Source organism: Hyperoodon ampullatus (genome assembly GCF_949752795.1).
Source record: "Hyperoodon ampullatus genome assembly, chromosome: 19".
NCBI lineage: Eukaryota > Metazoa > Chordata > Mammalia > Artiodactyla > Ziphiidae > Hyperoodon > Hyperoodon ampullatus.
Genome location: NC_136932.1, coordinates 41,105,211 through 41,128,459, shown reverse-complemented (window position 1 = coordinate 41,128,459; position 23,249 = coordinate 41,105,211). Strand labels below are relative to the sequence as shown.

General features: G+C 49.4%; 2 protein-coding genes across 2 annotated transcripts; both read right to left on the bottom strand.

The window, feature by feature from the left end:
- Positions 1-1,762: 1,762 nt before the first annotated feature.
- On the bottom strand, positions 1,763-4,431 carry FBXO39 (F-box protein 39; the record flags this gene model as incomplete). Its single annotated transcript, XM_079726039.1, has 3 exons — positions 3,330-4,431; positions 2,257-2,433; positions 1,763-1,891 (listed from the first exon to the last, which is right to left on the bottom strand). Exons 1-3 carry the CDS (start codon positions 4,353-4,355, stop codon positions 1,763-1,765), a joined length of 1,332 nt encoding a protein of 443 aa, XP_079582165.1. The 5' UTR covers positions 4,356-4,431.
- Positions 4,432-8,476: 4,045 nt separating this feature from the next.
- Positions 8,477-19,584, bottom strand: XAF1 (XIAP associated factor 1; the record flags this gene model as incomplete). Its single annotated transcript, XM_079725859.1, has 8 exons — positions 8,477-8,654; positions 8,768-8,840; positions 10,811-11,152; positions 14,012-14,097; positions 15,256-15,451; positions 15,816-15,872; positions 16,412-16,547; positions 19,553-19,584. 7 exons carry the CDS (start codon positions 19,582-19,584, stop codon positions 8,784-8,786), a joined length of 906 nt encoding a protein of 301 aa, XP_079581985.1. The 3' UTR covers positions 8,477-8,654; positions 8,768-8,783.
- Positions 19,585-23,249: the final 3,665 nt, after the last annotated feature.

Here is a 23,249-nt window from a genome sequence, read left to right as displayed (position 1 = left end):
CCATGACATGAGCTGCTCCATCTTGCACAATTCCAAGAACTGGCCTCAAGGAAATGGGAACAAAGCGACCCTGGAACTGAAGATTAACTGTACTTAAAACAATCAAGATGAGGCTGATCAGACCTCTGCATGACCAATTTCAAGGTGACTGTTGGAGCTGACTGTGCTGTTCTGCACGTAGCCCCCCACCCACCTGTGCACCCCTAAAACTCCCTTTTAAAAGCTCTTGCCCCTGATCAACAGTGGGGAGTTGGTTCTTTGACACATGAATCCACCTTCTCCCCAGGACTGCCGGCTTCCTCATTAAAGCTATCTTTCCTTTTACCCAACACTTGTCTCTCGGTATTGGATTCTTGAGTGACAAGCAGCAGAACCCGAGTTTGGTAACAAGGTAGGGACTCCACACCACTTGCCAGTGTTGATCTTTTCTGAATGTTCGTGAAACAGGAACCATAGGCACCCAACAGCATTGCAGGGACATTCAGATATGACAGTGAATGTGGAAATCCTGTGAAAATTGAAAAGCACTGGATAAATATGAACTTGAACAAAGACCTGAAAGGCTAAGCATAAATATGGACACAACATACAAAAGATAAAATCGCAAATGAGACACTTGTCAAAATGTTCTGAGATATATTAATTTATATCTATTGGAAACCCCCCCTATAAGCAACTATATGCAGAAAAATCTCAAAAGACCAAAAGCAATCTATGTCAATGGCATGGGCTCAGGAATTTACCCTTATTCCCCGTTTAAAACCCATCAGATTTCCCTGTGACTATAAAAATAACACATGGTCTTTGTAGAAAATTTGAGAGATAGGGGAAAGCATGAAAAGGGAAATAAAAGTCACCCATAATCCCACCACCCAGAGATAACTATTAAGATTTTTGGTATATCTCTTCTATGCTTAAAAAAAACCCTGTATTTGTGTTTTTACATGATTGGTATCACACTAAACACAGTTTCACTTAACATCGCATTAGGAATAGTTCTCCAGGACATTACAGATTCTTCGTGAATATGAGTGTAAAGGCCACTTCTGGTCCAGCCCCACATGAGACCTGAACGTTTGTAGCAGGCTGGGCGCCATGCTGCCTGGATGGGGAATAAAGGAGACACCAGAAAAGCAGATGCGGGAGACCCGAGTCCACAACACTGATAAATTAGGGGCTGATCTCCTGTGGGAGGGAGTTCTGGCTCTGAGCAGGCTCCTTCTAAATGAGGGAATTTCCCTGCTTCACTGCAGGATGTGTTGGTGAATCTCTTTCATCTGAGATCGGGCCTGGCCAGCGTCACTGGCAGAAGGCTCGAATGTGAAGGGCCGCCAGGATAGAAAGTGTTTCTGAACTGACACTGACAGTCAGTGGAAAATGCAGCTCTATGTGCTCTCTGACTACTTACACCTTTTCCGGAGGGAGATTAGCAAGAGTCAGGGTCCCCGGGTAAGACACTGCTCCAAGCGGCTTTGGGCTTTCAGCTCTGTGGCTGAGTGAGGGTCAAGAAGCAAAACCAAACAACAAAAAAAAAGAAATCACACCCAGATAGTTGGTAAAGATAGCACTTTCAAGTCACCTGGGGTCTTCAGATGACCAAAAGTCCCAGCCGTTGCTGGGTTGTCATGTTGGTGTGAAACTAGCAAAGAGGAGAGAGAGGAGAAAAAGGGGTGGGGGTAAGGGATGCCCCAAGTGTCATTCTGTGAGGCTCGGATTGTCAAGTTCAAAGTGCTCTTGGCTTTCTTCCTCTGGAGAGCGCTCATTACATCATGGAGTAAGCGATGACACAATAGTTCATCTCTGAATCGATCAGCTTTCTGTACTTCCTGTAAATTTCCCGCAGTGTCCTGTCCACTTCATGCATCTCATGTCTGTTTGTATAAATTCTCACCTGTGCCGATAGACAAACACCCCTGCGTGTGCGCGCGCGCGCACACACACACACACACACACACACACACACACACACAGTGGCTACATCACCCAGACCCCGAAGATAATCTGAATGATGTACACGTACAATTGTTGGCAGAACCAGGAAAAGCCCAAACCCAACTAAGGATGAAAGCTCCAGATTCCCTTCCGTGAAATTGTTAATTTCCAATGGACGGACTTGTGAGACATCCACCCCCCATGCCCTGTCTCACTCCTGACCTTCATCCCACAGCAGGAACACTGGGGCTGGATGCCTGCCCACCCAGGGGCCTGGATGCCCTTGCCCGATGCCCGTGGAACCCACCCCGGGGGGGCTCTTACCTTGAGTGTGCGCAGGGCACACCGCCCTTCTTCCTGACTCTTCAGGATCTGCTCCACAAAGTTAACGTGAAGGAAAGCACTGATTTTGAAGTAAAACAACTTCCTGCAGGATAAGATGAGGAGGTGCAGCTCCTCGTCCAGAGACTCATGGCTGTTGTTGAACTCAATAGTTAGTTTCTGGAAAAGCACCAAAGGGGAAGACGGGTGTGGACAGAGATGCTGGGACTGGCTGGATCATTTCATAACACTTTCATGACCTGGCTTTGGCCTGGTAGCCCCTGGTGGTTCAAGTGCTTTAGATAAGGGGCACTGGACAAGCAGTTGTCGGAAGAAGGGATTTGGGAATGAAAGGGATCTCATCCAAATGTACGAAACTTGGAGTTTCAAGGCAATGTATCTGGAGTCTGGAGATCAAAGTGGTGGTCCTGGCCCTGCGATGGACTAGCCAGGTGACCACGGGCAGCACCGAATGGTTATGATGTCTGCCTGCCCACTTCAGGGCTGTGTGAGCGTAAACGAGCTCTTAGCACTTTGTCATCCCTCACTGTTAGTAGTGGTACTTATACGCTTGAGTATCAATCCTCACAGCCTTCTGAGAGGTCTTTGCGGGGGGCACAAAATGATCCCGATTTTGTAGATGGGGAGCTGCCAGACTAGAGAACAGCCCACACCTCTGAGCTCTTCTGTAACTTGGGTCAAATTTGGCTTTTTGTCTGGTTTGGAGTCACACTGGGTCCTGTGTGCTGCTGTGACTGGGGGGAGAAGTAGAAGAAGCTGCTGACCTGCTTCTCACCTGTAAAGGCACCTGCATGCTCAGGCCTCACAGCTCTGAGCCAGGGATATAGGAGCTTGCCTTGGTTGACAGCCAATCAGGAATTGGTTCCACGTATAAGAAGTGAGCCGTAGCTTTTGTCCTCTGCTGCGGTCTTGGGGACCGGGAGAGGCTTAGTTTGCTGACATTTCCCAGAACCTCAATTTGACCTTGAGTGAGTGTGTGCAAGCCAAGAGCAGGTAGCAGGAACCTGAGGGGCAGCCACTCCTCACAAGCCTCCCAGCCCTCAGCTCACACTTACCTGCAGAGTGTGCTGGTAGGTGGGCAGGAGATCCATCAGAGTGGGCCTCATGGACCAGTCGGGGTCGCTGAAAGAGTGGTTTCGCAGACCGATGCCCCTGATCGGGATCTCCTGCAGGAGGATCCGGGCCAAGTGCTCATACTTCGTGACTTGCTCAAAGAAGAAGTTGACTTTCAGGTTGGTGGCGTACCTGGCCAGCTTGGCCCAGGACATGCCCCAGATGACCTGCCTGTGGGGGTCATGAATGTGGCACTTGATGTTCATGGTCCAGAGGGTGTCGGCATTGTTCTCACACAAGTTCTCCAGCAGCTCATCGGAGATGCAGTTGTAGTTGAGGGTCAGGGACTCCAGGTTGCGGAACGTGGCCATGGTCTTGTTGAACTGGGGGCTGCTGTAGACAGCGAGGTGGTGGCTGAAGTAGTCCTGGATGTTGAGCTCTGACACCACACTCTCTTTCCTTAAGCAGCTCAGGGAGTTGAGGATGTAGCAGCCTTGCTCCACGGTGAGCCTAGCCCCTTTTAGGTTGAGATAATCCAGGTGCTTGCCCATTTTCTTCAAGAATAAGCTCAAGCTTTCCATGAACATCCTCCTGATGTTGTTCCTCCAGACCAGGCGGTCCAGTTCCAGGTGCTGGATGGACAGAGATTTCAGACGGTTGTTTCTCTTGCCCAGACACGAGAAAAGGCCTTGCATGGTGACCTGGAACTTCCTGGTCTGGACAACATTGTAAGGATTCAGGAGTTTGATCTCCAGGTGCTCCAGATAATGACCAAATTTCTTAACATACCAAAGAGCCAACTCATATTCGTACGCGTGTACCCTGGAAGGTCTCCCACTAAACGTGATGGTCCTGTATCGCCAGAGGTCAGCCGAATACATCATCTGGTTCCACTTTCTGCACACAAGGGCTGCCCTGGACCTGTCCTTGTCTCCCAGCCACCAGAAAATACGATGTAGGCATACATCGGGCAGGGTGGCCCAGTAGCTCCGCTGTTGAGGCTGGATCAGTTGGCCTTCTTCGTCCATCAAGGAACCGGGATGTCCACTGCAGCTGTGTGGTAGGCAGAGCTTCCAAAAATGAGGAAAGAAAAGCAATCACTTGTTTTCTGTGGGGAGTAAAAAGGAAGAACCATTGCCTGCCAAACACATATTAAACCCAATGGAACAAACTTGCACTATGGCCCCATGTGTAGGTACTGGGCTGGTGCAGGGGGTGCAATGATAAATCCACCATACTGTGCACACCTGCAAGGAGTCACAGCCCATAAGGGGTCTATCAGGGACATAGACCAGGACTCAGTGACAGCACTGTGGGAGACATGAAAATCCTCAGGCATATTCATGGTGCAGGGTGGCACAAACCGGGGTATTAGTTCTGTATGTGTAAGAAGAAGTAGAGAGGGCTGCTCAGAGGAGGTGGCATCTGAGCTGGGTTTTGCAGGGTGAGTAGGATTTGCAAGGCAGACAGGTTGGTGGTGGAGGAACTGGTATAGTCCAGGCAGAGGGAACAAGATGGGCAAAGCCACGGAACTGTGAGTATGAGTGATGTGTTCACATTCACGGAACTAAAAATTGCTTGGAGCTTAACTTGTGAGGGTCAGGGAGTGATGGAACTGGAGCTGGAGCAGTGGGAGGTGCTGGTTCAAGGGCATCATTCAAGATGCTCTGAATGATGTGATAAAGGCTGTGTCCTACAGCCAGGGATTCTCACTGTCCCCTCTCCCTAAGACTTTGGAATTCTGACATCTTCTCTGGATGAGAATCAGTGTCTGTGTTGAGTGACATTGCTGATGGCTGTGTTTATATTCAAAAGGTGCAGCAGCAGAACAAACGTGGAGAACCTCAGCTGAGGTCAGGGCAGGTCGAAGGATCACACGCCCAGAAGTGACGTGGTCAGTCTTGAGGTAAAGAAAGAATACTCTGGGGGAATGGAGGAAGGATGGTCCATAGTAGAGGCCAGGCTTGAGGCCTGGGACTAGGGTGGCGTTATAGTGGGAATCGGGGTGGGTAGTGAGTTCTTTGGCAGACATGATTTGGTAACTGGTGAACACCTGAACTGGGAGGACTGAAAGGTCTCTGACTTGGCTGTTGGATTGCAGGTGGTATTCCCCAGCCAGGCTAGGGAGTCCCAGGGAAGAACTGGGCTAAGGCCCCACCAGATACACTGAGCCCTCGGTCAGATGGTTCATAGCCATCTGCTGTAATCTTCATGGCTTTGCTTTCAATGTTTCCCCTGCCTGAGAACTACCCTCTTTTTCTTTACCCCTCCCCAACCCCCCATTTTTAAAGTTCAAGCCCTACCACTCCATAAAGCTTTTATTGGCTTCTTTACCAGGTAACCCAAGGCCATTCATTGTGGTTCACAAAAACTCAGAGCTGGAAGAGATCTGAGAATTGATTTATTTTTTTTTTAACAGATGGAAACTAGGCACAGAGAGGTGAAGGGGCTTGTCTGTGGTCACACAGCAAGTTAGTAACAGGACTCAGGCTAGACCTGGGCTTTCTTACTCTTTCTCTTATACTATTTTCCTACCTCCACTTTTCAGGCCTTGGCTTCAGAGGGACAAGCTAATCATAATTTTCAGTTCAGGACAGACACTTGTCTGTGCAAGACCTCTCTTTGATTCTATTTATTCATTTATTCCCTTTTAATTCTATGTCCCACTCCATTGTTCCCCACCACAGGCAACTATTCCAGTGTGTTTGATGTGCTGCTTTTTGTTTGTGTGCGTGCTTGCCAAATGTGTGTTCAGTGTCTGTAAGCATCATTCATGTTGCCCTGCGTACGTCTCACACGGCATCTGTCATCTGAATAGTCCCGGTGGTGGGTATCCCCTTCTCTCTCTTACCCACTCTCCCTGTGGTGGACCCCCAGGCCTCTTCCAGCTCTCCCCAGCAGCACAGTGGCAATAAGCATCCTCAAGCAAGCTCCCGTGGGGCACCTATTTTGGGGTCTTCCCCGTGCCTTTGTCCTCCCTACCCCATGATCACCTACAGAACAGTTTGGCCCCTGCCTCCAGCCGGTCCTCCCATCTCCCACCCAGACAGACTTCCACACGGGAACTGGTAGCAGCCTGCCCCCAGCCAGGACACAGGGCTCCAGGGGGGTCAGCCGGCTCCCCTTCTCTTTCCCCTCTCTCTCTCAGTGTCCATCCTTAGGATAATCTTAGTATAATCTAAGCCTTTCTCTCCCAGAAACGCACACACTCCTTGAGACTAGGGGACAGCCTCATTCTTCTTTTGAGGAAGTTCTTAGACATTTAACGAATGAAGAAATAAGGTTGTGTCTTCAATCACATATAAACTGCCCGGGGCTAGGGGACTCCACGGCACTTAGTAAGGAGCAAGGCACCTAAGAGATGCTCAAGAAAAGCTAAACCAGGGAATTCCCTGGCGGTCCAGTGGTTAGGACTCCTCACTTCCACTGCAGGGGGCACCAGTTAGATCCCTGTTCAGGGAACTAAGATCCCACAAGCCTCCCAGAGCGGCCAAGGGAAAAGAAAAGAAAAGAAAAGAGAAGAGAAAAGAAAAGAAAAGAAAAGAGAAAAGCTAAACCAGTTCGAAAGCTAATCGAAGCCCTTTGACCCAGCAAGGTCACAGGGTCTGAAGAATTATCAGACACTTTAAGCCATGGGGGGCGGGGGGGTTGGAAGGACATCTTTGGTGGGCTGGGAAAGGTATTGCAAGTGGTCCAAAAGTCATGTCACTGCCTGGAACCTCCCCTCTTGTAGCTTAGTGGGTTGGATCCTGGTTCTGTCAACTGCGGTATGGGACCTTAGGCAAGTTAATTAATTTATTTATGCCTCAGTCTCCACATCTGTAAATATGGGTAATAATACTACCTTTCTCCTAGCGTTGTGGGGATTAAACGGGCTGATATACAGAAAGCACCAGAACACTGCCTGGCACACAGTAAATGTTATACAAGTGTTTGCTGCTATCAGAAAGTGGGTGGCAAGGTGCTTCCAAAACATCCCTGTAGGGAAGGTACTTACAAATGGGAGGTTAGGAAAGTGTCCCGGTGAGACGGCGTGCTAGGTGGGGAGCGGGATTCCAAGCCAGCCTAAGGACGCTGGAACCTAGGCGGGGTTTACCACGTCACACAGCTGCCAAGCCTGGGAGGAAACCTGGGTGTCCGATCACCCGGGGAGGGGAGGTGGCCCAGGAGCCTCGCGGGGTCGGCAGGTGAGGAGGGCAGCCCCGCACCTCCGCGCTGGCCTCGGGGCGTCCCCGGCCGGCGCCCACTCGCGCCGCCTTACCCGCTGCTCGCCGAGATCCGCCGCGCGCTGCTCGGCCTGCTGCGCCCGCGACGCCTCGGCTCCGACGCCACCGGCGCTATCGCCGGCTCCGCGCCCGGCCCCTCAGAGGCTGGAGGCCGAGTGGCCGGCCGCCTTTGTGACGCGCCGCCACTTGCCGGGCTCTGTTCATGCCCGCGGCCGCGGGGCCCAAACCTGGGGCTGCCAGCTGAACCGATCGTGCGCGTGCGGGGCAAGACGGGTCCCCGCGCAGGTGGCCCGGGAAGGCACCCTGGCCGGGGAGCCAGAGGCGGGAGACTGGGCCCCGCGACCCCTGCCCGTCCCTCCTCATGCGAGAAAGAGGTCCTGCCCCCCGGACTTGGGGCGCAGGCCCGCGCAGTCGCCACCTTTCCTGTCCTGACCCATCCTCGGGGTCCTGTCCAGTCCCGGGGACCCAGCGTGCGGGGCCTCTCTTTGGGAAACCACTGTCGCTGCCGACCCAAGGAAAGTCTTAAGCAAACGTGACTTCGCCAACTTGACAAAGCTTGAGAAATGCCCCACTTTTCCAGTTTCGGGAGGGTGGGGTGTCCTGGGCCCTTCCTTCCCTGGTGGGGTCTGGGGTCTCCCCACGGGCCAGGCAGAAAGGTAGGGTGTGGGGAGGTGGGCTGCCAGGAGGTGGGCTGCATCTCTAGGTGTCTCCCAGCTGGTCTCCCTGCCAACAGCCCTCACTAGCACCTCTTTGTGCTTTGCCTGGCTCTCCCCTGCCACCCAGCCTCATTTTTCTCTTCTTTCTCCCTTTCTTCTTTGCTGCCACTCCCCTTTCCTTGCCGTGCTAGCCGCTGCCATCTGTGGCCCTGGAAAAACAGTGAAAAATCTACAGAAAAGTGGAGGACAAGTTTTCAGGGAGGGCTTTTTTATTCTCCGGGGACAAAGCTGGGTTCCCTAAGGTGTCCAGGCTGTGTGCAGCCTAGATGCTTCATCAGAATTCTCAGGCAGAAGAGCCAGAGCCCTTTTTTCTTCTGGTAGCTCCTGGGGAAACCAACATCTCGGCTCAAAAGGAGGAAAGCAGTTAGAATCCAAACCTTTTCTTCTACAAGAAAGAAACCCAGTGAATAAAACCCATCTCTTTTCACAAGTAAAGACTAGCACAGAAAGCAAGCAGAAAAACCAGTGTAAAAACAAAATCTTCTAAATCTGTTGTACCTTTTCTTTTCCAAAGCTAGCTGGAACTTCTCACTTGTTTTCCTTTTGATGAAGCTAACCACCAGCATTTCTCCTAAAGAAATGGATATTAAAAAAGTTCAATGTGTTTAAAGTGGAGCGTTAGTTCCTAGGATATCTCTGGGTAATCCTATCCCCAGTTCCCGGAGCAGGAACCCTGAGCTACAGATGGCATAGAAAATGTAGGGAGCCCAGTGAGCCATGAGGCGTCTATGGGAGGCTTGGGACAATGTTTAATAGAGGCCTATCATCATGAGGGGGGTGGGCAAACAGATTAGAGGATACCCACACCATGGACTCTTATGCCATTAAAAAAGGGGGAGGGTAACGTCATTTGACTTGGAGGGATGTCCTTGGGTGTTGATGAATCGTAACATTAAGATGCAAAGGAATGTGTATAATTGGACTCCAAATGTGTATGTGTGTGTGTGGTTATATAACAGAGTTGCCAGATAAAATACAAGATGTCCAGTTAAATTTTTTTTTTTTTTTTTTTTGTGGTATGCGGGCCTCTCACTGCTGTGGCCTCTCCCATTGCGGAGCACAGGCTCCGGACGCGCAGGCTCAGCGGCCATGGCTCACGGGCCCAGCCGCTCCGCGGCATGTGGGATCCTCCCAGACCAGGGCACGAACCCGTGTCCCCTGCATCGGCAGGCGGACTCTCAACCACTGCGCCACCAGGGAAGCCCTCCAGTTAAATTTTAATTTCAGAGAAACAAAGAATTTTTTTTGTATAAGTATGTCTCATGAAATTATTTTGTAGTTATTTTTGTCCCAAGTAATGAATTTTTATTTGCTAAATTCGGCAACCCTATTATGTAAGGATGGAGGGAAGTATGGAAGGAAATTTCAAATTGTGGGAGGCAAGGAAATATGGCACTAATAACACCCCCAGCAAGTATGAAATTCACTCAGCTTTGTAAAATTATGTGCTGTGTGCATATAGAGAAGTAGTTAGAAAAAACAAGATCTAGGTCTACTTTTTTGTAAGGAGTGTGCATCATATATTCAGTGAAAAAGGCAAATGGCAGAGTAATGAATATAGGAAGATGATATATAGGGGAAAAGAAAAAACAATTCAAACCCCATAGAGGCTTGTTCATGTTTGTGTGAACAGAGGTAAAGCTTTGGAAGGGCACCCACCAGGATACTGAAACTAGTATCTCAGGGCATGGGACTGGGGAAGTGGGGTGGGTGTGGGGGAGGATGAGCTTTATCTTTATATTTGTTTGTATGGTATCATGTCAACAAAATCTAGTATTTAGTAGTATCTAGTACTTTTGTATTTTGAAAAACATCAAATAATGAAAGCTTTTTTTTTTTCTTTTTTTGAGTGACACATCCTATTTGGGGCTTAAGAGCATAAGCTTTGGAACTATATACACCTGTATTTTAGGCTGGATTCTGCCACTCTCTAGTTGTATAATCCTGGGGAAGCTACTCAACCTTTCTGTCTAGTTTTCTTATCTGTAAGATAGGGATAAAATACCTGCATGTTTTTTATAATGATTAGCCATTTGTAAAGAGCTTTGCATTGTAACTGGTGCATAATGGTTAACTACCTCTAATACTAATTCTTATTATTATTGGAAAATAATCTAGGATGTAAAAAATCAACCTATTAAGGCTGCAAATCCTGATCTGTTGGAGGCAAGATACCAGCTGACTTTAGTATCTTGACCAAGGCTCTGATCTCTGGGCCTGGATTGCCTTATCTACACTATGAGCTAGAGAACTAGATTGGGTATGCTCTGTTCATTTGTTTGCTCCACAGTTTTGAGGCATTTGCTGTGGTTATTCCCTGGGCTGGGAACTGGAGATACAGAGATGAAAGATCTGGCTCTGCCTTCAGAGGTGGGAGATGATGCACATATATAACCAGGTGATAGGTGCTATGAGAATGGATTTGGACACACAGAGAAAGGGGAGATAAAGATGTCTGAGAATATCCTGCAGGTCTTGGATTTCTTTAAACACTGTCCAGATGGCTCCCAGCTGGATAAGGAGAGAATGGAGGCTGGGTACCTGATGTTGGGTTAGGGTTGGCAGGGGAAGTAGGATGCCACACTGAGAACACCTCCTCAGAATGTCATAGGCTGTCTCGTCTTCTACAGGAGAGGAGGCCCTGAGCTTGCCATCAGACTTCAAAGGCAGATCCGTGGTTTTGTTTGTGCCTCTTGGTGCTTGCCGTGTTGACTTTTCAGAAAGAAGGGGAAATCTTCTTGTATTTTTCGTCTTTGGACGGACGCCTTTCTCTGCTGTGGAAGTTTCATCTTCAGCAGCCTGATTTGAAAGGGATGAAGGAGGAATATCTGGTTTCCCAACTGGAGAATGTGTCACAGAATCTGAGATTGGACGGCATCTGTCCTGCAATTATGAGTCATACTTCAAATTTTAAAATGACCTCAGCTTTAATGGTGGACAATACAACAGGCAAGATAACCTGAAATTTTCCCACTCTGAAATGCTGGATAAAATATGACAAACATTCACTGAGCTGACTTTGCAAGAAAGCAAGCAAGCTCCATGTTCTAGGAATGAAGACCTGACCTGTTAAGCACATGAGCTGACACTTTAGGAGGAGATGTGGGGTCAATCTCGTATCTAAGAGCTTGGATAAGAGAAGAGTCCCATCCACACAAGATGTGGAATTGGAAGTAAGATTCCCCTTTCCCTACGTAAAGCTGGGAACCTTGAAGGCTAACCTGTGGTGGCTAAGAGAAAAGAATTGGCTAATTGGAAAAGGAAAGTGGCAAGAGAGCTTGTCTACCTTGGACTAGAAATTGAGGGTGCAGAAGCAAAACCGACACTCCTGAAAACTCAAAATCCGACGCTCATGCCATTCTTGTATTTGGGGTTCAGATTTACACAATCCTCATGCTCTGGGAATACCCAAGCAGAAGAGTTAATGTAAAATTTGGGATGTATGGCAGAAGCAATCACAAAATCCCTCTGGAGGTTACATAATCCCAAACTAGGTCATACAGGATTCTCACAGATAGAGTCTCACCAAATAGAAGCTCACTATTCAAATTTACACACAAGGAAACACTCTACCTTGGGTAAGAGTCACAGACACAACCATTAGCAGGATTAGTCTCCAAGGAGTTCAGATAACAGAACTATAGGAGAGAGACTGTAAAATAAATTAATTAAAAATGATTCAAACAAGAGAAAAGAATATGACCCTATGAAAAAAAGAGTAGGTGAATTTGAAAGAGAGGTAAACAGAACTTCTTGAAATGAACAATACAGACACTGAACCTCAATGGATAGGCTTAAAAATAGCAGGTTAGATTTGGCCAAGAAAGAATGAACTTGAAAACAGGATTTGAGGAAATTATTCAGAATATAGGAGAGAGAAATAGAAAATGTGAAAGGTTAAGGGACATGAGGATAGAACGAGAAGGCCTGATGTACATCTAATATGTTCCACAGAAAGAGTTGGGAGAACACGGAGGGGTTAGGGAATATTGGGGATTCCAAGAGATTATAGCTGAGACTTTTCAGAACTGATTAAGGCAGAACTAAATCTTTAGATTTGGGCAGGAGAAATTCTGAAGAAGAAAGAAAAATATAAACACTCTTGAGCATATTGTTTTAAGCAGGATGAATAAAAATAAATCTTCTCTTGGGTGCATTGCAGTGAAACCAGGAAGATCAAAGGCAAAGAGGATCTTGAAATCAACCAAAGAAAAAGGGTTATCCACAAAGGAATGGCAGTTACACTGAGAGCAGACTTATCAACAGCAATCATAGAGGTGGGAAGACGGTGGAATGAACTTCAAAACGCTAAGAGAAAATAACGGTTAACGTAGAATTGGATACCCAGTTAAACTACCATTCAATAATGCAGGAAAGGGCTTCCCTGGTGGCACAATGGTTGAGAGTCTGCCTGCTGATGCAGGGGATACGGGTTCGTGCCCCGGTCCGGGAAGATCCCGCATGCCGCGGAGCGGCTGGGCCCGTGAGCCATGGTCGCTGAGCCTGCGCGTCCGGAGGCTGTGCTCCGCAACGGGAGAGGCCACAACAGTGAGAGGCCCACGTACCACACACACACAAAAATAATAATAATAATGCAGGAAAAAAGTACTGTGTTTACTCCTCACAGCTTCTTGCTGAGGGAACTACCTAGATGTGTATTTCAGGAAGAGAGAAATCCTACCCAGACGGAAAGCTTGGGATTTAAGAAAGAACATGAGCAAAGAGAAAGGTAAATGTGCGAGTATATCCAAGCAGGCATGAATTGCATAAAATGACAGCAGTAATAATCACTAAAGAGGGACAGTATGAAAACAAGGTGAAACTAAATTCCATAGCATTTACATATAAGGTGGGAATAGAGAATTGGAGTCAACATGTTCTCAAATCCATATATTGTTTGTAAGGAGCGTAGGGAATATGATTAATTTAGACTTTATTAAGTCAAGTATTCCTATTAAAATGCACTAAATGTCACTAATGGTAAATTTTATATGTATTGTCCCACAATAAACAAAAAGGTCTAGATCATCCCTAGGGTCTCTTTAGTTTTGATATTCATATTTCTCTGAATTGAAGGGTAAAGAAAGGACAAACAGCGCTCCATGCAAGCAGAAGGAAATGAGTTCTTTGGAGAGAAGCCTTAGGAAGTTTCCCCAGAAAGAAAATGCTTCATCCTGCAAAAGAAGGGAGCAGCTTGGCACGGGCTAATGCACTAAAACGTGCTCAGAGTGATGGAGGGAGGAGTCTGTGAATGTTCCCAGGCAAAAGCAATCGATCAATCAATCACATCGTGACATCTTTACAGAGTCCCCCTTTTGGTACCTAGCCTTGATATTAGTTTCACCGTGGGAAGATGGAGAAAGTTGTTAACTTTTTCGAGGGAGCTAACAGTCTAATTGAGAAGACTCCCGCATGGGACAGAAAATAATAAGGCAGGTCCTATTAAGGACCAAATTGCCATGTCCAGGCCCTGAAGGCTGAAGATGTTTGGAGGTGATCAATGATAGCTGGACTGGTCAGGGAGGCTCCTTGAAGGGCTGGCACGATGGGAGGCCAATTATGTGTGCTAAATTAGCCTAAACCAATTCACAACATCCCTTTATGAACAAAGCAAAACTGAATATGGGAACCTCTGTTATCCATGCTGTGTAAAATTGGACCCAGAACCTACCTTTCATATTACACTTTTTGGAATATGGACTAGCTATTGGCACCATTAGAAAATAACTAATTTCTACTCACCACATGGTGGAAATACTTATTTCCTGGGATCATTTGGTTGCAATAATGAGAGCAGATGTTGCTTTCAGGAGCTGAAATTCTCTTCCCTGAAAAAGCACGGAAACAACAGCACAAATTATTGCCCTTGACAATGGCTAGCCCGACTGTCCCACAGCTGCGTACATGGCCTGCAGTCCTGATGATGAACTGTCCCCGGCCTGCCGTGAGTGTCCTGTGCTGCCAGGGTCCTTGGCCACACAGGCCACCCACAGCAGGAATCACCCACATCATTTCCTTTAAGCTGCAAAAGTGCACTCGGGGCAGCACACAGCCCTGATGAAGAGACATTTTCCTGGAGCGGGACTGGTTTCTAAGGAGACAGAAGGAGCCGTTACCACAGATGCCAGCCCCGTCCAGTCTGACTGCTCTTTCATTTCACCAGTCTCTGAGCTCTGTGATCAAACGAGGAGTTATTGCACACATCTTTGTTGACTGTGCTGAAGCTGTGTTGTGTTGTCTTGTTGAAGTTGTGTTGTGTTGATGAAGTTGTGCTAAAGAGTTGTTTGTTGGCTGTGTTGAAGCCCAGCCATGCTGGAAATGTACACGAATCTCAAGCACTCCAGTTTTTCATTTGCCGATTTTAGTAAAATTGTTTACCAGGAGAGACTTACCATCCAAAGGATTTTAGGCTCTCTCCACGTGTTACTAAAACAACCGGTGACACAAGATCTGTCACATTGCTGTCCTCCGTAAACACACCTCATGAAGAGGTAACCAGGTCAAGAGAACACACAGTGGTACCAGGCGGCCAACACATAGGCCCAAAGGTCAGGAGTTACAACTAGATCCCTTCTGTCCGCTGCTGATGGTGGTAAAAGCTCCTGATTTGGTGTCAGGGAACTTGGGTGTCCTGTCTGGTTTCTGCCTCTAGCAAGCCCCTGTTTCATTCTATGCATAGGTTTCTCATCTGTAAAAGGATGCAGGTGGGTCTCTGCCAGGCTGGAATTGTGCTTGAGGGGTTCAAGGAAGCCTCCCATTTTGTCGGACCCCCACTGCCTCTGCACTCATCTGTGTAGCTCCCAGGCCCGCAGCTCCTGGCGTCTTGGTCTCCCTGGACCAGTCATTTAGAGACCACAGCAGACACACAAGAAGGCCACTCTAGTACGTGGTCCAGAATAGCCAGATGGATTTGAGACACGTGCATCTGTCATCACACATGTCACCTGTCCTGCTGAGAGCTTACATTCCTTGCCACCCCTGCTCATCTTTCTGGAGCCGGGTCTGCTCACCCCAGCACTCATCTCTGTGCTGGGCCCGCATGCGGAGCATGATGCGCTGGCCGCAGTCTGGGCAGACCTCCGTCCGCCTGCCGCAGTGGTGCTCGTGGATGTCCACCTTGTTGAGGCACACGGCCAGCTCACAGAACTGGCACTCAACGGGGCGCTCCTGGCATTCCTTGGCCTGCGGGGAGGCAGGCGGGATGGGCATGGTCACTGGCCTGCAGCGACTGCAGTTGTGTTGGGGATATGAGCTTATTTCCCTGGGGGATTGAAGCCAGTAAGAGAAAGCAGGTGGGAAAGGCCAGGGGGTGGGGGGACTCTCCTTGGCAAACATGAGCTCTCTTGGGCTTGTGGACCATGGCAGGCCCTTCTGACGGGCATCTGGGGGCAGGAGGCCCTGTGATGAGCTAGTTCCCCATTGTGCGTGCCCCAGGCCTCCTTGGGCGAGAAGAGAGAACTGGGGGTGGGGGGTGGGGGGAAATCATTATTACTGGACCTTTCCCCTCCTCCTGGGCTTGGGAGAAGAAATCACAGCTGACTCTCACCTCGTGAATCTCCAGCACGTGCTTCGGCAGGCTCTGCTGACACATTGCGCACCCCACCTAAACACGGAGGGAGACACTGGAGTTCCACCCAGCTCAGCGGCCCTGACTCTGTGTGTCAGGTGTGGGTCTGTGAGCACCTGGGGGCAGGAGTCAGGTTCCCTCGTCTCCCTGCAGCACCAGCCCTGTGCTCAAGGAGCATCTGTGGGACCCGCTGAGTTGAAATGGATGCCTGAGCTTGAGGATCTCCAGAAACAGCAGGAGAGAAAGGTTAACCTTCGACCAGCCTTGGCCATGAGTGCCTTCTAGAGCTCTCCTTTCCTGTCTCTCCTCTTGACACACCTTGAAAGAACATTTTACCTTTCCTGAAACAGGGATGCCCTTGCCTTGGCCGAACCCATTCGCCTGTAGGGAAAGGATAGGGGATGGGAAAACCAGGGTTGACTCAGTGCAGTACAAGAAGGGCAGATTTAACTACGCTTTCCACTTCACAGGGGGTGCTGGGTGCGGGGTGCCCACTTGAGACGGGCTGCAGTGAGGACCGGGCCCCGGCTGGCCGCCTGGTGCTCCCACCCCAATCCCTGCTTCCGCCTCCCCACCTGCTGGTGCCCGCCGCTGCGGTGCTCTTCCATCTTATGCTGCAGGACGGGTTCCTTGCACTCCGGACAGAGGACCGGGAACAGCAGACAGTGGGCCTCATGGAGGGCCAAGTGGCCAGGGGCCACACTTCTTTTGCTGCAGGATCAAGAGGGAGGAAAAACAGGCTTATTTCATGGTATAAAGCGTGGAGCCGTATTTCGTATCCAGGGCTGCTGGATTAAGATCTTCCAAGGCCTCCAGCACTGAAAACATGATGACGATACCACCTGCCCCCCTTCCCCATGCTGGTCCTAGATCAGAACAATGCAAAATCATAAAGTAAGTGTAAGGATGCTCTGTAAACTCTTCTACTGCCTGGGGTGAGAGGGGGTGGGTGAGGAGGAATGGGAGGCAGAGATTACAAGGGGCCGTAGGAAACTTTTGGGGGGAATGGATAGGTTCATCATCTTGATTGTAATTGATGAAATATAATTTATATTTTAAGACAGGACAAGAAAAAATTAAACATAAAATTCTCTCTGCGTTTGTTTGGGCCTCCTCCCTTCCTAATGTACGGTGTGCATCTGTATTACACATTAACCAGAGATTCTCAAAGATGGGAGTGCCTGCTCGATTGTAAAGATCAATTTTTTCTTTCTTTCTTCTGAAGCTAGCAATGTAACTTCATAAAAGAATAAGGTTCTTGGGCTTCCCTGGTGGCGCAGTGGTTGAGAGTCCGCCTGCTGATGCAGGGGACACGGGTTCGTGCCCCGGTCCGGGAAGATCCCACATGCCGCGGAGCGGCTGGGCCCATGAGTCATGGCCGCTGAGCCTGCGCGTCCAGAGCCTGTGCTCCACAACGGGAGAGGCCCCAACAGTGAGAGGCCGGCATACCGCAAAAAAAAAAAAAAAAAAAAAAAAAAGAATAAGGTTCTTGGGCTTCCCTGGTGGTGCAGTGGTTGAGAGTCCGCCTGCCGATGCAGGGGACACGGGTTCGTGCCCCGGTCCGGGAAGATCCCACATGCCGCGGAGCGGCTGGGCCCGTGAGTCATGGCCGCTGAGCCTGCGCGTCCGGAGCCTGTGCTCCGCAACGGGAGAGGCCCCAACAGTGAGAGGCCCACATACCGCAAAAACAAAAAACAAACAAAGAATAGGGTTCTTTCCCAGCTCTGTAGGGGGTCCTAGTGACAGTGACTCGCTGTTTGCTTGGTACACTTTGTACGTGCTTACTTGGACTAAGTATCCTTGGTGAACTTTTTGTGAAATATCAGTATGTCTTTTTTTTTTTTTTTGCGGTACGCGGGCCTCTCACTGCTGTGGCCTCTTCCGTTGCGGAGCACAGGCTCCGGATGCACAGGCTCAGCGGCCATGGCTCACGGGCCCAGCTGCTCCGCGGCATGTGGGATCTTCCCGGACCGGGGCACGAACCCGTGTCCCCTGCATCGGCAGGCGGACTCTCAACCACTGCGCCAGCAGGGAAGCCCCAGTATGTCATTTTGATGTATGATCCTTTGTCTCAAAAATGTATATGACTGTGCCTTCGACTTTTAACTGGTGGGACAGTTCTCAGAGCTTTCTGAGAATCTGCTTCCTGGGTTATCATTCTCAGTGTGGCTTGAATAAAATTCCCTTTTGTTCTTCCTAACTTGATAGTTTATTGAATTTTAGTAGACATGGTGATGGTTTCATGGGTATATATCTATGTCAAACATGTCAAATGGCACACTTTAAAAATGTACCACAGGGACTTCCCTGGTGGCGCAGTGGTTAAGACTCCGCACTTTCAATGCAGAAGGCCCTGGTTCAACCCCTGGTCAGGGAACTAGATCCCACATGCATGCCACAACTAAGAGTTCACATGCCACAACTAAGGAGCCAGTGAGCCGCAACTAAGGAGGCCACCTGCCTCGACTAAGACCTGGTGCAACCAAAAAAATAAATAAAATAAATATATTAAAAAATGTACCATAAATGCAGTTTATGTCAATTACACCTTGGTAAAGCTGTTTTTAAAATGAAATAACAAATATCAAATTCTTTCAAATATTTTGTCTATTTTCAAGCATTCCCCTGCTTGGCCCACAGCCAGTTGGAAATCCAGCCCTGCATGCCCACTCTCCTTGCAAGGGCAATGCCAACTTTCAGAATCCCCATAGGGAGAGTTTCCCAGGTCTCCCAGAACGAGAAGCCATCTACCTTTCCCTGCCTTAAGGCTCACCTGTGCAACCCACAGAGAGGTTGAGACCCTTCTTGGAGACCCCAAAAAACACAAGCTTCTGACCCTCCCAGTTCCCAGGCAGGGTGTTTCTTAATACTTCTCGTTTCATTTCAACCAGCTCTTGCTTGTGGCAGCTTGGGAGAGAGGACATGTAGTGGCCATAGCTCTAAAGGCCTAAAGGATGATGAGAGTTGCCCGCCCATGTCCTGGGCACAGGGGATGTGGCCAGAGGGGAGTAGCCAGAGCCTCACTCTGCTTGGTCTGAACAAGGTTTTGGCTTCTGCACAGCCCCAGCAGGCGGCACAAAGGCTGCTCCCCACTCCCTTCCTCTATTCTTGCCCCTCTGCCCTGCCTGGCCCTTCAGCTCTTCTTCCTGAGCTGGTTCAGCCAGGAGGGTCTGCCTGGAGAAAGCTCTCTGGGAGGGATCCCCCTGGTTCCCACCACAGGTAGGGAGCTTCAAGAGTGAGGTACTTCAAGGCGCCGGGTCTCCCTGAGTTAGAGGTGTCGTCTGGGACCCCTGCTCTATCCCCTCACCTCGCTCCACAGCGCCCTCTCAAGGTGAGGGCGGGAGTGGTCCAGGACAATCTCCGTGGGCCCCTTTCTGTCGAAGACTGGTGTGAAGAGCAAATGATCAGAACTCCAAGTTAAGACCCAAGTTCTGAGAAGTATGAGTAGCCCAGCAGGGACAGTGAGCCTGGCTGTTTGGCTTTAGAACTGTCCCAGAAAGTCTGAAATATCTGGGGTGGGGGTGGGATGGCATTCAGGGACGTTAGCCAACCCTGACCATCTCTCATCATCTTCCTACATTTCCTGAGTTTAAATCTTCCACCCTGGCCCTCCTGGGTACAAGGGCCCTTTTCTCTTAACTTCAGAAACAGCCTTACCCTGTCTGCCCCTCTCACTAGCCAGCCTCAGGTCGGCCACCGGGAAAGCAACTTCTTACCAGTTCCTGCACACCTGGAAGTCTCCCTCCATGTTCTGGTCTGCGGAGTCTTTCTGTTTCGAGGAGTTTCGGTTCTTGAGGGCAGAGAAACAAAACTGAAAGTGTTCCAACAACCTGGCCCACAGCCCAGGAAGGGAGGGGTTTTCAGATTTCTCAGCCCAGGGCTGCTCCAAGGTACCTGTGGCTGGACACTCCAGGAAGCCCCTCTGTAGCTCAGCCAGCCCAGCCAGCCCCTGCCGCCTCCCTCGGCCTGTGCTGCTGCCACCAGCTGTTTCTACGACCCCTTGGGTGGGAGCCAGAGGCCAGGCCTCCCCCTGGGCAGCAGCCCCTCCCCTCACCCAGGCTGGCCTCACTGCATCCACGTCTCCCATCCCCTTCCATAAAACACTGACCTCCCTCTCCCTCCTGGTCCTCTTGCTGGTCCTTCCTCTGCTGGGGAGAGAGCTGGCGTGCCGTGTTGAACTTGAAGGCTGTTCCCTGAGAGTGGCTCCTGGACTTCCTGCATCCTACTCCGGTCCTGGTCAGGGCCGGGAGAAATTGGGGATGCAACGTGGTGTGTGCCAAGACTGCAGGCTTTGGAGCCACATCGCTTAGCAGCTTGGGGACCTAGGGCAACTGCCTATCCCCTGAGTGCCTCTTTCCTCGCTTGTAAATAATTACAGCAGACACAACGGTAATGCTAACAAGCGGGCAGGCAAATGAGGAAGTCTTCAGACACAGAAACCACTGCACTGGGGGGTGATGTAACTTGCCCACATCGCCAGCCAACAGGCAGAAGAATCAGGCTTTGAACCCAGGCAAGGAGGCCCTAGGCTTGTCTCTCCCAGAATGGCCAGAGGGTTGGGAGATGGGAGTTCCAATCCCGAGAGTGGAACTGACTGGCAGCTTGAGTCACTTTAGCCTCTGGGCTTGTTTCCTCATTTTTTTGGACTCAACTGGGGACCTGGGGGACTTTGGGAGTCCAGGTGCTCCCAGAAACTGTGTGAAAAACTGCTTTCATCAGAGTACGTGGACTCAAAAGGAGTCCAGGACCCAGACAGTTATAAATGACTGGACTAATTGACCCCAAAATTTGAGATTCAAAGAAATCAAATTCTGCTAAAGGCAACACACGTCCAAAATTATGTACGCAAAATTGGATCAAGTGAATATAGAACAGTTGTTTGTCTACTTGTGTTCTTTTCACGGGGAGAAGCAGGATGTAATTAGTTAAATAAATAAAAATGATAAAACAGTGTATCTAATTGCTCAGTGGGAATTGAAAAATTTGCAAATAATTGCAATCCCATCAGAAACATTTGGATTTTATATACTTCACCTTGGCATTTTTAAGGAGATTTAATGAGCTTCAATATTCACCTTTATTTTTTATAAACACGATTAAGATATTAGTGAATAATTGGAGAATTTTTTTTTTTTTTTTTCGGTACGTGGGCCTCTCACTGTTGTGGCCTCTCCCGTTGCGGAGCACAGGCTCCGGACGTGCAGGCTCAGCGGCTATGGCTCACGGGCCCAGCCGCTCCACGGCATGTGGGATCCTCCCGGACCGGGGCACGAACCCGTGTCCCCTGCATCGGCAGGTGGACTCTCAACCACTGCGCCACCAGGGAAGCCCAATAATTGGAGAACTTTGATTGTGGCTTTGCACATTTGTCTAAGCATATTAATTTATTTAAACTTTAGTGAGCACGCTGACTACATAACTCTACAGTACTTGCTCAATGTGTAGCAGCTTTTCACTAATACATGAGTAAGTCCCTCCTGATGTTCAGAAGGCCAGCAATCGAAAGGGGACCACTGAGGTGATGGGTGATCCTAACTCAAGGCACTCAGCCTGACGTGTGGCCATTTATCGGGATTCTTGGGTCTGCAAGGACGGTAGCTCCAAAACTTGTCCACATATTGGAATCACTTGGGAAACTTACCTGCCCAACTCCAGAGAGCGTGATTTCCCTGGTCTGGCATGTGGCTGTGACTTTGGAGTTTTTGAAAGGTCCCAGGTGATTCTAACGTGGAAAGAAGTTGGGAGCCACTGATGCAGGGGAAAGGGCTGGTTCTGAGTTCTAGCCTTGGCCCTCTGCCTTCTCATCTGAACAACAAGAGGATGGGGCATATGAGCTTCACTCAAGATTCCAGAAGTGTGGGACCCACCTTTGGTGCTCATGGAAGAAAGACAGGGCTGGATTTCTGCAGGAGGAGAGCTGGGATCTGTGGGTGGAAGTCCCAGGAGGCCCCGAACTTCCTCCTGGTTACGACTCAGTCCCTGGATGAACCTGTCAGGGATGGAGGGGACCTGGCCCCAGAAGTGACTCAGTCCCTGGATGAACCTGTCAGGGATGGAAGGGACCTGGCCCCAGGAGTGAGGCCAGGAGGGTCTAGGATTCAGTGAGCATGCAGCTCTCATGTTCCCCTGTGGGTGAGCTTGCAAGAAAGCCCATCTAAGCCAAGGTGCAGACAAGCTCTTCATCTGGGCCAGCCCAGGGTAGCACACAGGAAGAGAAGGGGCGCCGGCCTGCCAGACGGAGTGCTCTTCTGGGATGTGGGAACACGATGGGAGGCTGCTTACATACCCCCCACCTCCACTTGCTCGATAGACCCTCTCTCATGTGCATCTCCCACCCCCGGGGTCCTCAGAGCTTTCCCAGACCCCAGACACAGCTGTGCTAACAGAAGGATTCCAAAGCACCATATTAAGTGATGGCACAAGCAGGCTGAGAGAATTCTTGTGAAGTCTACAAATGGAGTGAGAGCAGCTTTTCTGAGGAGGACAGTGGGATTAAGCAAAAGGTTCAGACGTGGTCTCCAGCCAACTACCAGACTCTAAAATTCAGGTACCAAATGAGAGACAGTGGGTGGGAACAATAAATATCAGTGATAGGAGATAACAGCGGTGAATGAATGCTTAAACATTTCCTGTGTTCCAGGCATTATACTAAACATTCCTCAGGCAGGATCCTTTTTAATCTGCCCGATGGCTCTGGTGTAAGGATTATTACCCCATTTTGTACCTATGGAAATGGAGGCACAGAGAGGTTAAGTACTTTGCTCTAGGTCACACAGTGATGTCAGAACTGGGATTGAAACCAGGGTGATCTCACTTAGGGGTCTATAAACCCAAGCCAGACACCATCTACCTTATTTGACAGCTGGTGGGGATGGAGGTGACCCGGGTTAGCTTCCTGATTCCTTTCCTCATCAGCTGGGCAAATTCTTTAATCCCTCTGACCTTTGCTTCCCACTCCTGTCTGTCTCCAGGCAGTTTTATGAATAGCAACAATAGTGGAAAAAACTGTGCTTTCACACACATTGTCTCCTGCTGAGATAACCCAGAATGGAGGGGGTGGTAGAGATGTCAAAGAGGGCTGCACAGGTGAGATATTCCAGGAGACAAGGATCAGTGATGGGGGCTATGGTGGTGGAATTGGAAATGACCATGAGTTTTTTCATCTACATCCTAATTGTCTTCCAAGATGTTTCTTCTTCCCGGGCTGGCCCACCCCTGCACCATCCCTTCCTTACATCTCAAAATTCCACAAGTTCTTCAAGGCCAACTCTGACATTATCACTGATACAGGACCTACCTCCTCTGTCTCTGGTTATGGTTGGCTGCTTGTCTGTCCGTTGCCCCAACTTGCCCTCAGCCAACCACGGGTGTAGGTGATTTGAGATTCATCACCTCTTTCATCAGGCTCTTTCT